This window comes from Lygodium microphyllum, chromosome 8, assembly GCF_053477565.2.
Source record: "Lygodium microphyllum isolate KBCC chromosome 8, Lygodium_microphyllum_v1.1.10, whole genome shotgun sequence".
Classification (NCBI taxonomy): Eukaryota; Viridiplantae; Streptophyta; class Polypodiopsida; order Schizaeales; family Lygodiaceae; genus Lygodium; species Lygodium microphyllum.
The window spans coordinates 129,765,781-129,782,087 of NC_141142.1; the positions used below are offsets into that span (position 1 = coordinate 129,765,781).

The 16,307-nt window shown below is 38.3% G+C and overlaps 1 protein-coding gene across 1 annotated transcript; it reads right to left on the reverse strand.

Annotated features, from left to right (window-relative positions):
• Positions 1 to 12,680: 12,680 nt before the first annotated feature.
• Positions 12,681 to 13,831, reverse strand: LOC148032853 (uncharacterized). The gene is given in 3 exon segments (XM_087683969.1): positions 12,681 to 13,215; positions 13,260 to 13,332; positions 13,762 to 13,831. Coding segments are annotated over 3 exon segments (678 nt in total).
• Positions 13,832 to 16,307: the final 2,476 nt, after the last annotated feature.

A 16,307-nucleotide genomic window follows, 5' to 3' on the forward strand; every position in this document is an offset into this window, starting at 1 on the left:
TAGCCACATAGTCTTAGATGGATCGTCCCTTCCTGTTCATCATGTTAAACTTCTACTTTAGTTGTATTTTTTTGGCACTAGTGATAGTACCATAGTATCTCATCAAAATATCCCATGCATCCTTCGGTGAGATACAATTCATTATTTGCATAAACATAGCATCGAAAATACATAGGGATAACCAAAGCAGTACCCTTCGTGCTCTCTCAGTACATGATCGATGTGATCTAAGTTGATCAAGAGTTGCATTATTATCAAGGATTTTGGGCTTTGCCTCTGCACTTGTAACCAAGTCCTAGTAACCCTTGCCGATGAGAAAGTTCTCCATCTTGAACTTCCAAATAGCATAGCTATTGTTATCAGTTTCTCACCCACTATTTGAGTTACATTATTAGTCCTGTCAGCATTTTCCATCTTTGTAGCTTTATGTATTCAATGTAGTCTTCAACAATTAATGAGTGACCAGACAATGCTGCTTGACTTCGTGCAAACTGGGTCAACCAATCATTAAGCAAGTGTTTCTAGACATTGCTTATGTAAGATAGTTTCAATCCAAAATTTTGTGTCAATAAATTAATTGTAAAAATGAGGTTATTTTTAGCTTACAAGTATGTCAAAAAATCCCCAAATAGGTGTCATATCATTCATGGGTAAAAGAATTCTAATCAGGTTGCATTGACTACCCACTAGACATGTAGACATGGTTTAGCATTCGGAGACAAACCAACATGGTTTAGCATTCGGAGACAAACCAAAATCTATAATAATTATTAGTCAATTGCAATACCATTAGAAAGATAGTCCAGATCTCTACATTTAATGTTCATATACATCTAGTGTTGGCCTCACAATCATGTGGTAGTGTTTTAGCATGAAATATCTTTAATGCATGGCCCAATGATTTAAAGCACTAAAATATATTCTATTCCCAACTTTGTTTCATTCTTCATTTGTAAATTATATTTGTGAAGTGTGCTCAATATCTTCTAGCCTTTCCAAAGCATAGGATCAAGATGCCAAACTCTAGTGTCATGATGTCCATATAGGTCATCAATCAACTGTGCACTATCAATATTCTATCAATATTCAGGACAGCTTGCAAAGTATTTCAAGTTTGTAAATGCACTTTAATACCTAAAATTTAGGCTCTTGTTCATGCTCGAATACATGAGGTTGAAGGCATACACAATGCGAAGCCAACAAATAAACCATCTACCAAATGCAGACCAAAAAGAAGCTTGACTTGTTAGTAATGATGCTACCCACACAAGTTCAACCTCACCATGATTTTCTCCAAATTTAATGTTGCTAGTTACCTACTATAATTGAGCACAATGATTGACGAATACACTCTTGCAATGATCAAAACACTTGCCAAGTGTGCCAAGCCTCAGTTAGGGCTACTCAACCAGTGTGCTAGTGCTAGAAATTTGATGTTTATCATGAAGAAATCAATGCTTGTCGTGCTGCTTAGTATTGCCCATTTCTTGATGCCTAAAACAGGTGTAGTTTCTAACATTCACACAAACTTCTAGGAGACGAGTACTTACTATTTTTCACAGGCTTACTAAATGAGCATTCACATTGATATACAGACTTTAAAAATGAGCTTCAATTATAGCTTAACCGTGCCTCCTATGCCATTCACCTTTGTCAAGATGTAGACACAATCCTTTTAGCTTCACTTTTTATTAGTTGCTCCTCTTCTTTAATCAAATTATCACTTTAAGAGCTTGAACACATGCCAAATAACCCAACAACTAAGCTTCAATAGGCTCTTACATTGATAGGACTCATATCTCTCTAATACTTACCACTTGAAGTATAGACAATGACTGCCATTATTCTATTCCAGAGATTTCAAATCTAGCCTCCAACTCCATACTCTAGCTCCCACTCTTTGCCAAGCTTCCAGGCTTCTCATGCTTCAATTGCTTCATGGGATCATGGGGGTTCATGGACCTGATACCATGTAGAAAGGCGAGAGAGAGATAGGGTAACATAGAGCAAACAACTCTCAGTGAGATTCATCATTATTATTCATCACATAAAAAAACAAAAGTACATCTAACTTAGGTCTAAGTGACTAGTGACTAACCACTAACTAACTCTAGTTAAGTTGGCAATCGACTTATTAAATATACACACATGATAGATAAGTGCACATGTAGAGCTATCATGTTGATGGTGGGTAGTAGGTAGACTTAGCTTGCATATCTCAACATCACCTCCATCATCTGATCCCAAGAAATTTATGTAACTTCCAAAGTACTTTTCTACCATAGCTTTGAGTCCTAAAAACTTTTGAAAATCATCACTTATAATTTGCAAGAAATAGACTCATGTCATCCTACTGAAATCATCAATGAATGTAATGTAAAACCTCCATCTCCCACTCAAAGAAACATTATGGCATGGATCCCACATATTTGAATGCATCATTTCCAAAGGATAAGTGTTGATTCTCTTGCTCTTTGAAAATAAGAGTCTAGATTGCTTGCCAAAGTGACATGCCTCATATATATGATCATAATTGACATAGCTAAAATTTGAAAGGCCATGAATGACCTTTTTCTAGATTGCATTTGTTTCAACCTTTGTAAGTTAACATGCCCAATATTTATTCATAGAAATTTTTAAGACAAGAGTACATGCATCCAATTCTAAAAACATAGCTTTCTTTTGGTCACGAGTAATCAATCTGCTAGGTTTTCCATTTCAAAACTCTTCAATAAAGCAACCATATTTGATGAATCTTATATTTGCAGCCCTTGATCAACATTTATCCAATTGAAGCCACATTTTTAGTGATGGTAGATGAATACAAGACATCTCCAAGCTTGTTTTCTATCCCACCAAAACACTGCCAATGTGAGTTATCTTGTGGAATGTATAATCTCCTATAACAACATACTCTTCACTTTGCATTTATTGCTTCCTATTAAACCATTCTACATGATGCATCATATGATTCATGGCTCTTAAATCTAAAAACCAATCATCCTCTCTTAAGGGATGTGTCATTCTACCAATTACACGCTCTATCGCAAAAAGAAGACCTCTAGGTGATAAACTACCTCTAAAACTATAGCATGTGCCTCTATAATCACTTGCATAGTGACTATACGATATCATTTCATAACCTCTAGACATAGCATTCTACTTATGGTAGCATTATTTCTCAAAATGGCAAAACTATCCCCACAATGGCAAGCACTATCTCTATGAGGACTAGACTATCCTCTTTATTGAGAAAAGGGTCTCCCTTGCCTCTAGGCATAAAGTCTCCACAATTGTATGAACATCCTTTAGCTCTTAATGAGCTACCATGACCTCTCTCATTATAAAATTCACTTTCCTCACTAGCATTTCTCCCATTACTAGATATCCTAAGATCTAACTTAATTTCCTCCATAAGCAACAAGGCAACCAACTCCTCAAATTTAAGCATAGAACTTCCTCTCATAGAAATAGAAGTGTCAAGGGACTTGTATGCAAATCAAAGTCCATTTAAAGGAACATAAACCATATCATGATCATCTATAGGTGCATTTATTGAAGAAAGTTCCTCTTCTGCAATTTGCTTTATCTCTGTAATATATTCGCTGATGCTTTGATTCCTACACCATGCACCATGAAATATTTTCTTTAGTTGTATCTTCCTTACCTTTGTGCAAGTGCCATATATTTTCTTAATAATCTCCCATACATGTTTACATGTGGTAGCTTTCTTGATGTGTCATGATCAATGTTTCTAAAATGTATATCAATATCTAATGTAAAATCTTCATATTTTTTACGCATGTAGTCTTTTTGGCCCTTCTTTTTTTCTTCCATGGGCTCTTCAAGAAGTTTAGGGCATCTATCCTCACTTATTATGAGGTCCCATAGACATCTTCCCATTAGAAAAATTTCCCATAGACCACACACTATAGTTAGCTTTTGTCAACTTGTCACCAATAATTTGAGTAATTTGTACCCTTTTTGATATTATGATTACTAAAATTTCAAAAAAGCCAATAATATGTTGTCTGACAAACTACTATTCAAGCCAAGCATCAATCACTCAAATTTGCGACAAAAAAGCATTAAAAATGCCCCCAAAATACACATAAAAGGAGTTTCAATTATATGACTATTATACACATGTCCAACTACTTTCAAAGACATAGTACATCATGGCCACATGGCATACATCAACTATCCACAAATAAACATTAAAAGTGGGTCTCAAATGATGCCCATACGATCCAAAAAGCATCAAAATATGAGCCAAACAATGACAATTTTTAATGCTATTTTTCTACAACTTTTTGTGCCAAGAAAAAAGTCGAGGACAAGCTTAGACCATAAAAATTTTTTTGGAACATTTTTTGGATAATTTTTAGGTTTCAAATAGGCACTTGAAAATTGCATAGAAACTAGTGTTTTTGATCCTTGAAACAACTTCTTCTCATAGTAGTGTGAACACATACACTTTGAACTAGTTCAAAAAATACCTAGTTCAATAAATCCCACACACACTTTGAACTAGTTCAAAAAATACCTAGTTCAATAAATCCCAATGTGAAAGTAGTTCTACAAATAACCAATTATTCTATGCTTCAGTATTAGCACTGAAAGTGTTTAAACCAGCTCAATGCCTTGTAAGTGTGAAGGGAGATAAGTTTGGGTGGGGGGAAGCTAAGGTCTATTAAACCTTATAAGAAGACTAATTTGGTTGCTTGTAGCCATTTTTGAATGCCACAAATCACACTAGGTTTTTTATGTGATCTAGTAGTGTCAAATTTGTCTCCAACATACTCTCATCCTTTGGATCCTATTCATAAGCGTAAGCTCAATTACTATCCATTATCAATAACCGAAATAATCTCCTCTTTCTCTTCTCTATATGTTTGACATAAACCCCCTACTTATCAAATAAGTAGGTCCTGTGCTCAATTCACAAGTTGCCCCTATGCTTTTGGGCACATGTAGGCCCCCAACTCAAGCAAGCCTTGAGCTTAAGCATCCCCCAAGATTCCAACATAAACATATGTTTCAATTTGTATCACAAAGCAAACTAAAACCTCGCTATGATTCATGATTTCCAGCCTTCAATGTCTTCCCACATGCATTCAAAGTGGGCAATAGAACCCCAAATTGGAGCTCCAATAGCTCATCCAATTTGTACACCTATTTTGTAGAAGGGGGATATTTTCCTCTTTCAAGCTCAAAGCTTCAATGATAAGAGAAGTAGAGAAAATTTCCACTATCAAGAGGTCTTTCTTCTTGCTTTTTTTGTGAAGGAGAGGGAGTGTATTTATAGGCATGAGGGGGAGCGTGCAATCGACTCATTCTTTTGGCTACTTGTCAAGACCAAAGTAAGCTTTATAAAAAATGCATTTTGATTGTCTACCTATTTGGATGGTGGCATGGGGATGATTATTTTATGCTTTCTCTCCCTCCAGGTGTAAAAAAGTCATGAAATTTGGCTTATTTTTTCAAAAACGTCTTTTTTCTTCAAAACGACTTCATCTTGTGGTTTTTGGCCAAGTTACCTCATGACTTATCTAGTTTATAAAGTCAGGTCATACTCTTTGATACTTAACTTACTCAATATCATGCTCATTCTTGCACGTTCTTCGTCTATCAATTAAGGCTTTTGCAATTTATATTGCGCGGTAGTTACGAAATCAATGCAATATTTGATGCATTTAAATGGAATTGGGAATGCTAAATCAAATATAATGCGGAAAAATTATGATCAAGCCATCCTAATATTATTTACAAGGCGTCTTTGTTTTTTGTTGGCTAGGAACATTGAGGCGTCTTCTCGTGTCGGATTGCGAAATTGATTTAATGCAAGACTCAATATTAAGAAATTTATGTACGATCACTTAACTGGATGAGTAAGTTTTTTAAAAACATCTCAAGCCCGAATTCATTTCTTGATATGAAGTGTTATGGCAGGAATATTACAATATTATGCAATGAATACCTTGGCTTAGTTTATGCAAGCTTCTAAAATGTCTCATTGGGGTGCAATCAAAAGATACTTAGGTATTTGAATGGTATAAGGCATTAGGGAATTGAATTTGCTACCTGGATTTTAAGATTTTGATTATGCCTAAAACTTGGATGATTGCAAGTCCATTATAGGGCATAATATCTTCTTATGTAATGGAGCAATTTTGTGGGCTTCTAAGAAGCAAACTATTTTGAGAAATATACCATAGGTCAAGTCATATCCTACGATTGTATTAAATTCAAAAAGAGGTTATACCTAAACTGTCGTAAAGTCAAAGTATATATCCACATTGGGAGATACTTAGTGTGCGTAGAAAAGAAAAATGAAGATGAAGAAGTAGTAAATGGATTGAGCCTCCATAACTTTTGCCATCTCCCTTTCGTTGTGTATCTAAACCAAATTCTTTTAGTTAGTATTAGAGTAGGAGTGCAAGAGTCAAGAATTGGATTGAGAAATGTGATGAATTGAGGTCTACATTGGAAAATTCTCTCTACCCCCTATTACGCCTTCGCTCCATACAACCATATCATTAAGTGAAATACTAGCAAAATTTTTCTAGCCAGCCACCAACTCTCCCTAAACTACCATGTCAATTTTGCCTGACATCCATGGCTCCATGAGGTCGCAGAAATTCAAAAAGTCCATTTGAAGCAAGGGAAGCAAAGAACGTGGCTGATGGAGAAAATGACATGGTAGGAATTGGCAAAACCCCTGCTATAGCAAACACATTCTAAAGCAAATGTATATGATTATAAACACATTCTAAAGCAAATGTATATGAACTACCAGTTTAGGAAAATAGCCTAAGTAATATAATAATTAACTATTCAATGAAAAGACTCTTTCACTTAGAAAAGGATTATATGCATGTCATTAAGAAAATACCTTAATTATGGTTTATTTCATGATATTGATTGTTATTTTATTAATGATGCATGTGAACATAATAACAGAAAAAAAGTAGACAGTGTTAGGGAAGGGAATATTTTATAATTTTTTCTTGAAAGTGACTATCTCTGTTTCATTTTGCTAATGATAAATAGATGCATATGATTTTTATATTAATTTATTGAAAATCATTTAGATAATACCATGAAATAATCAATTCATTAAATCAATAGAAAATTTTATAGAAAAATATATACTAGACACACATAAATTAGGTACATAGTAATATAATTCGATATCTGAAAGATGAAAGAAAAATTACACTTATGATTTTTGCATTGCCTAGCATAAAGTTTTCACAAAAACAATCAGCATTACACTTAAGACATAGCTAAATGAAAATTGATCTTTCTAGATAATGTTGAAAGTTTGACAAATGGTCGAACATTATTGATTAAACAATGGAATATGAGTAGAATAAAATAAAAAATATTTTCTTGGTAAAATTACATGCAATATTAATATTAAAATATCGAAAATGTTGGAGCAAAAATAACTATGAAATACTCGAGAACCTTGAAACTATTAGTATCAGGAAATCAAATAAATATCAGAAGTCTATAGGACTTATTGGACATTGATAAGAATTTGTTGATACAAATTTAAAGTCTAAACAAACTTAGAAAAGCATTTGAAATCCTGCTAAGTGCGGGTTAGGGCAAGGCAGTGCATGAATTTCTTGCCATAGGTATAAATGCCCATATTATCTATTAGGACAGAAATACCAAATTTTTCATATGGATAAAATAGACTTAAGATTCATGAAATAACTTGCGGGTCCCGAGAAAAGATTTGTAAGTAGGAAGCGAAACCCTAAGAATAAGGTGGGACCTTAAAAGAGAAACCCTACATTTGGGTGGGACTGCTTCCTATGCTAAATACGCTTTTTGTTTCTTTTTTATTTGTGCATGCATTGATGGTTGCAGAGGAAAGATTGATTGTGCTTGCAGTAGTTAGATTTGATTGTAAATATATAATTGAGATAATAAGAGAAAAGATCGCACTATGCCTCCCCCACAGCTAGACGCAGAACCCTGCTCCAAGGGGGATTGTTTTGTATCGATGCGAGGAGCTTTGGGCCCCAGCCCCGACAGTGAGAGATCACTCGTCGCTGAGGAATCCATTAGGCAAGAGGAGGTGGGAGTACGAGGGGGCTCTGGTTGTAAATCTCTTAATCACTCCTAGGAACTGCCTAACCCTCACATGAATCAGGATGGGATCCTGGAGTCCTCGGTACTAGTGAAGGGATGGAAATCTTGGAGGGTTTCTTTTCTTCTCTGTAGACAGAAGGGTTTTTCTGGTGAACTAAGGTTTATCTTCTACGTAGGTAGAAGGGAAAAATCATTGTAAATAACTTTGCGAAATAATAAATAAATATATTATACCAAAAGACTATTTTCTCTGTCTTTGTGTTGTGCCCTAAAAATTACACAAAGGAACCTGTAATAACGAGTTAATCAACGAAGTTACTTTCATATGCCATAAGCTAATGTGATAGGTAATTAGAAAACTAAAGAAAACCATTTGCGGGAAGCAGGTGGGCAATATCCCTGACAAATTAGTCCTATGGATAGGTGGTCCTGGTAAGCTGGGAGCTTCTCTTAAGAGATTGAATGAAATGTTAATTAGGAAAAATTAGGTAGAGCCAAGCCTTAACTTACCTAGGGTTAGGTCTTAAAACCTTGATAAGAAATTATCTTAGGGGAAAGGTGCGGGGGCTATGCTAGAACTCCGTTAAGGTTCCTTGAATCCTAAGTAATTGTTGGAAAAAAGCGTTGCACTCCATGAACCAAGGGTAACTACAATCATTCCAATCTGATGAGAAGCCCTTGTGGGACACCTCCCATGGAGCTAGTTGATGCATCGACTTTAGGACCTCGAGCTTGTAGGTTAATCCTCGTGGGGATGGCCGGTACCTTCTGTTATGGGGTGGACTCTAGTAAACCTAGATGATAGACCTCGTACATTGTCACGAGTGTGTAATGAAGGAGACCTAGGAGAGAGAAGGAGAGAAGGGAGAGATTGTAGAGAGGAGAGAGAAAGAGGAAGAAGATGAGAGAAGAAGAGAGAGAAAGATAAGAAAAGGAGAGAGAAATGGCTGGCAGCCATGGAAGGATAGGGAAGAAGGTGAAGAAGGTGAAATGACAGATGTATATTCATAAAATGGTACCCTAACCAGGTCCTTGTACACCTTAAATACCCCATCCGTGTAACTGGGTATTTGCATGTGCTATCCCCATGTTAACCCCGTGTAAGACCCTCTAATCCCATTCTTTACATTCCATCTCGACCTGGAAGGTTTTTGCCCTAAAAAACAAAAAGAGAACGTATTGGTATGGCTGGATGGGGGGGGGGGGGAATCTTGTGGAACGGTGGCCTATGAGCATGTATGCAGTGTGAGCATGAGGGGAGAAGGTAACTCGGTACAAAGATAGGCACCAATTCCAAACAAGAAGGGCTGGACAACACCGAACAACATGCTGTCCCGAATAGGTCTGCAGTGGAAAACTAATCATAACTTGCCATGGGCAACCCAAATGAGACGTTTTGCATGTCAAAATGAAGCTCGTTGAGCGTACTTTCAGCGCAGGTAGGTCATGCATGGGTGCAATTAATGCAGGCCCAAAACTATTTGAAAACAGATGGCTGTATGCTGTAAAACATGCCCAAATCGAGTTGTCCTTCAGCCAAGGTTGCCGCCTCAAGGTGAGGGGACTGCACCGGGGGAGTGCTGATGTAGATAGAGCTTTTCTTTAACCCCCGGGATCAAATGGATGGCCTTCATGGTAAGCATCACCAACATACAGGTCATCCATGCAAGTGTGGGTCTCTGCACTGCCACCGGGGTCAAATGGAAAGTGGTTATCCTTTCCATGCATTGGGTTACCATCCACAAGTAAAGCTAGAATGGTCAGAACCACTAGCTGTTGGATCGAGTCTACCATAAGAATCATATGATTAAGCTTGGTCTGCACTTGGATGTTGTCAACAACACACGGGGTTGCATAAGCTAAAAAGTTTAGTGCATTAGCCCCTAAGTGCTGCATATTCATGGACCCTGCATTCTTAGTGATGTCCAAGCATTCAAACTGCAGGTCTGTGGATTGAAGGGGCTCCCACATGGGCTCATGATCATTCAAATCCACATGCTGCCCCTGATCTTCTTTCTTGAACTGAAGTTCTTGTTGTGGACCCATACCAAAATGGTCTTCAACAAGATCTTCTCCATCCTTTGCATCATAATACTCTAATACCAAGAGTATTTTGGCACTCTTTGCCCTGCATGTGGCTTGATGATTACAAGATATTGGCTTAGCACATCGATAGCATAAGCTTGCAGCATGCAACTCCCATATCGTATCACTAGTAAGGTGTCTAATGCGTTTAGCCTTAGATAGCAATTTACACACATGCTCATCACCATCGGTGAGCTCAGTAATAGTTCTGACATGGTGCTCATAGTTATCTAGCTGCTCATGTACAGCAGATGGCTGTCCATGCTCATGACCATAATGCTCATGCTGTCCATATGGATGGTCATACCAATGTGGCTGCTGCTCATAATGATATTCATGCTGTCCATACTGCATATGTTGATAATAGCCCTACTGCGCATCACACTCATAACCGTCATAAGCATGCTGTCTTTGATCATTGATCCCACAGCATTGGTCATGCTGTCCATAATCTCTATGAGAATGCATGTCACAAAAATGTTCATGCTACTGTCCAAATACATCTATTTGTTATTTCCTACTACCAAAACCTTGGCCATATTGTTGCCCATAAACATGATGCCCAAGATTGCATGATGATTGTTCAACATGACTACAATGGTGTCCTTGCATCCTAGGCTGACCATAAATATGATGAGTGGCAAGTCCATGAGCATAGGTATTGGCATGATGTTGGTCATAATCACTAGCTTGCTGCGCCTGCATTGCATAAGAATCTCCATATGCATGCTGTTGACCAATGATGTATGAGCTACCATGTACATGTCCATGATCATGACTTGCATAAGAACTATGTTGTTGCATAAAGGAGTGCTTGTAAGCATAATCATGCTGTCCATAATGGCCATAATCATGCTGCCCATGATAGCCATATTTTTTATCAAATCCATTGGAGTATGATCCACCCTCATGACAAGGTACATAGCCTAGGTGTTGCCCAAAGTCGTATTATACAATACTTTGGTTATCAAAATTGCCCATATGTGATTTAGCTTAGCATCGGACCTATATTGTTTGCCACATCAGAGCATCAAAAGATCCCTAGTGTTACCCCGCTGAAAATCAGATCTGCACATTGCTCTTTGCTATTGTATGTCGCTCACTCTATACATCACACTGTTCATTGTGTGTTAAAAGTTAATCAGACTTATCATCCAATGCTTTCTCCACTTAACATCTACAAATCTGCAGCATTGGTGGCAGCAAACAAGCTCCCGAAGCTAAGTTGTAACTAAGCCCCTGAAAATTGTTGCACTTGCAGGCAACGAGATATAGTATATGCATCATCAAGTAGTGTGTATGGCCTGAATTTGAAGGTGCCATTTTCTAAAGATGATAGGACTGATCACCCTGCAAGCCTTTATGTAGCCACCAAGAAAGTTGATGAAGTGCTTGCACACACTTATAACCACATATATGGACTCTCCTCTTTACAGATGCCTTGCTGATGGTGAGACAGAAGTACCCATCTTTCACATAAAACTGCACTCCCTCCTCAGGGGTAGTGAAGACAATGGTCCCATTTCCAGTTTGGCAACGAATTTGACAGTGACCTCATCTGCAACTTTGGGGTTTTTCCACTTCTAAGGGCAATGGAAATGTAACTGATGGATTGAACACCAGCCAGCCTGCAAGGAAAACAAGGAGATGTTGGTCTCCTGAAGGCCCTGTCAATCTGTCCACTTGCAAGCTTCTCCCTGAAATGATGATGGATGGTGGGCAGCAGCAAATAATTTCTCAAGTTGACATTTTTAACACATTTGAATTTCCAGACTTGGAAATTTCCGCTCAGAATCACCAGCTAATTTCTATGTATCTTGACATGGCAGCTGCACATTCAAATGTGGCCATAAATGCATGTTCCAAAATGACAGAGCTTTGAAGTATCTCTGTGCCCTGTAGTCAGAACATTGTAGATCACTTCTAGATCTCCTCCCTTAGGTTTGGATATAAGCAGTTGCTTGTCCTAAGAAAAAATTCAATTGTGAACATGTGCAAAAGTCTCCGAGCTGGTCTGAGTAAATAGTACCCCTTTCAGCCTGACAAAGCGAATTTGAAAACTTTTAACAGTCTCTGATGCATTTGAAGCAATAGCAATCAATTCTGAAGAATGTTGGTTACTTTGTTTCTGTTTGGTATCACCTCATTTTCAAAGCACTGTGACAACCTGAAGGGCCTATGGATCACTGCGAAAGTGTTACTGGCTCAACTACAAGAATTCGATCTTGATCATGCCAGCTGCAAAAAGAAAATCACAAACACTATTTCAAAGGAGCTGAATGTTCAAATGGGACAGAGATTAAAAACTCTTCGCATGTAGAGTGTCTGCCTATTTCTATAATGGCTTCTTTAATCAAAAACATTTGATACAAGTCCATTTACTAATGTCCATTTCCCAGTGCTACGGGCCTATTTTGTAGACCAAGATAGCAGAAATGACATACTGTATGCCAGTTCCCATGCTCTAGATATGACTACACAACTCATTAAGGGCTCTCTTCTTCTAGAGATTTGAAGATGCCAGTCCTTATTACAATACCTACAACTTGGTTTGCTTCATTTACAATAGGCATGCGATGTATCTTGTTCTTAAGCATCAAGATAGCAACATCATTTACAGTTTTGTCGGCAGATAATGAAATAGGAGGTGTGAGCTCATCACCTCACCCCACTGTTTATTGTAGCCCCTTTGAGGCCTTGGCTCTGTCCTTGTTGGAAAGCACTCCAATGCATTTCAAGTCCTTGTTCACCACTCGAATTCCCAAAATTCTCAGAAAGAAGTGATCAATCTCCTCAAGGCATTGCTCAGGTGTCGCATTGTATATTACTTTTGACATCACATCACCCTGAAAGCTATGTGGCTGGGCCTCCTCCTTGAATAGAACAGGCTCATAGTGCTTGTAGAGATCCTCGAAATTCAGAATGGAGAAGTTCTCGGGCCACTGGCCTGACAAGATCTCGCCCTCGAATGCCGGTTGTTGAGGTTGGACGCATGGCTGGGGAAATTCGCCAAGCCTAGACCTGATAACATGGAGGTGAAAAATGGGGTCTCTTTACCCAACTACAGAGGAGATAATGTGAATGGAGATGCTTTCACAGATACTGCTAGAGTGCCCAACGAGCTAGATTCTCCTGTTTCTATCCAACACAATGCTCAACAAAGCAGATGTAATATTCACTGTAGAGTGAGGATTTCTCCTGAAGGCCTGCTCCCGCCGCTCGTCAAGAACTCCGGAGAAGACTACACCCTTGACACTGACAAACCTATGTTTCTTTCAAATTGGACAGCTACTAAATCCAATGGTCTGGAATCCTGGTAATTTGCCTTGGAACAACAACCTGCTGGCTCTTATGTTTCTTCATCTAGTACTAAACCTTTGGGTGCACAAGCTTCAAAGGTTGAGAAATCTATGGATGCTTCATGGAACACAGAACATATAGTATCCCACAAAGAAGAGTCTCTCTTATCAAAAGCTCCTCCAACAAAGTGTCAAGTTGAAAGGCTGTCCTCCATGGCTCTTAATTTTTATTGGGGTTGAAAACGAATTGTCATTTTTATCCCCTTGCCTCCAATTTGTCCCAGCCTCTGCATAGCTTGTGTGGTCTTCAAGAAAGCTGCCATCCCCCTGTACTCCATCACTGTTCCTTACAACTCCTACTATCCATGTTATACCTATTTGACTAGTTTGTTTTTTTTTAAATAAATAGAACTGGATGTGAGAAAAGAGAAAGAAGAAGGGACCAAATACCGTAATCCATTAGTCACATGTTCCTTTACATAATTTTATGCACTGACAGAAAAACAGATCGAAAAAAATCCTTGAAGTAAACTTTATATTAAAATTTCAGCCGAGATACAAATCCCATCCATGGGAGGATTCCTGCAATCCGTAAGGATGCATCTTATTTTCCTCCAAGTTTCTGCCCTTGCACTAGTAACAAGGCCTTGAGATTCCTTTCTGAGTCATGTAGACCATCTAATAGGACCCGGAGATAAGGGGTTTACAGCCAAAGCCCCCTGGCACCCATGCATCCTCCTACGAACAAATGTTTCTACGGAGAGACCTCTCACGATGTGTTTGGTCCACATTCCCAATGTGGCTGTCAAAAACCCCCTTGGATAGGGTTGGCGGCTAGCTGGGGATGCTCAACATGCCTTTCCCAAGTGTTTTAACATGAATCCAATTCGACATATTTTCTTATTATCAATTCCTGTGTCAAATGACTCCTTTTCTAAACAGGTGTTCCTAAGTACAAACACAAGCAGAAGTGCACAATATGTAGTACTAGACAATTCTTTGTTCTCTCTACCAAAGGAACTTTTGATTTGATGTGATAGCATCTAGTCTCGGCTTTATCCCCATTATCGTCCAAGATTTCTAGAGATAACCTAATTTAATTTCCTCATTCTTTTGAATGAAGGAGTATCCTTGCAATGTTGATTGCAATTTAGGACATTGGCTTCCCTACAACGAAACCCTACGTATTCATTTGAACTAGGGTTTGTCATATAATTCATATAGTTACTTAAGGAATTTGAATTTCTTTTAGCTTCAAGCAAGATGGGCCTTGAGAAAAATCCTTCAACTCTTTAGGGTAACTTCCTAGGAACCCTACATATTCTATCACAAGTTCAATCTATGTTTTGTGAAATGTAACACGATTTTCTATTATTTCAACCAAGAAAACAAATGCGCATGCATAAAATCTATCTAGCTTAATTGTAGTTTAATGCGTATTCTTAAAACTTTTCATATATTTATCAACATGAAATTTCCATGCAATTTATGTGAAATTTAACGATTTCTAAGTGTAATTTTAATTGATCACCTAAGATGAATGCGATGAACAAAATTTTCCTAGTTTGCTCATTATCTCAAAACATGCTGAATTAAGCTGCAATAATTAATGTAAATGTTCTTGTCTCCCAATTTCTTTTCCCTAATACAACGGGGTTCACCTAATTCATAAGAGATGTGTTTTTCGTAGTTGCGGTCCCTTGGTTCACAGTCTTGTTGGTTGTGGTGGGAGTTTAGATCTTTCACTTGGGGGCCATCGTCCGCAAGTGGATTTGAGAGATAAAGGAGGAGAAATGGATTTGAGATGGGAGAGTGTAAGTGTAACGTGTCCCCTTGTCCACTTGTTGGACACGTCTTAGCAGCCCATTGGGAAGAGAGTCCAGAAAGTGTCGCCCGACACTCCCATGGAATGTCACGGGGTTTGTGTCTAGGTCTTCCCGAGTCTGCCACAAAGCAGAAGCATTTCAACCATTCCCACTTAGGATCGACCTGAATTAGGGTTTCCCTAATGGTCAAGTTATTTGAAGGTAACTAGTGTCAGATGAACTACTTTACGCAGAAACATCAAGGTCGAAGTGGATTTATACTGGACTTGATTTAAGGAGGATAGGAAACGAGAGGGATGTGAAGCATGATCTCTCTGCCCATAAGGCATAATCCCATTCTGTTCCCTTAAAACAGTACAAATCGGGACTCTACTCTATAGATTCTAGGTCATCGTTACCTTGATGTCAATTTCTTCTGAGAAAGTTCCTGGCCAACTGGGACCACCCTTTTGTAGGACGGACCCATGGTCACATCCACTACACTTTCCTCAGGGTTGCTTTAGTTGTTTAATTACCTACCGCAATTAGTTTGACAAGCAAAAACAGCTTCCTTAGTTAGCCAATTAATCACCGGTTCCTTCACGTAACTTAAGCACTGACATAGAAAAACAATGTCAAGCAAGTTCCTTTTCAACAATTGATCTTATTTACTAGTCTTTGGAATACATCATATAATCTAGCTCGAAGGCTATTCCATAATCCAGCCCGAAGGCTAATCCATAATCCGCCTGAAGGCAATTCCATAATCCGCCCGAAGGCAATTCCAGCAATCCTCAGGGATTACTATTCCAAGTTTCTGCCCATAGACTAGTATGCGGGCCTCAAGATCCAATCTCGAGTCACGTCGGCCTCTTGTGCAAGACCCGAAAATAAGGGATTTACGACCAGAGCCCCCTGGCACCCAAGCGTCCTCTTGCTCCAAGTAGCAACCCAAATTAACAAATACCTTAGGTTTCCTTACATTAAGACCAATAATTCCCGGACAACC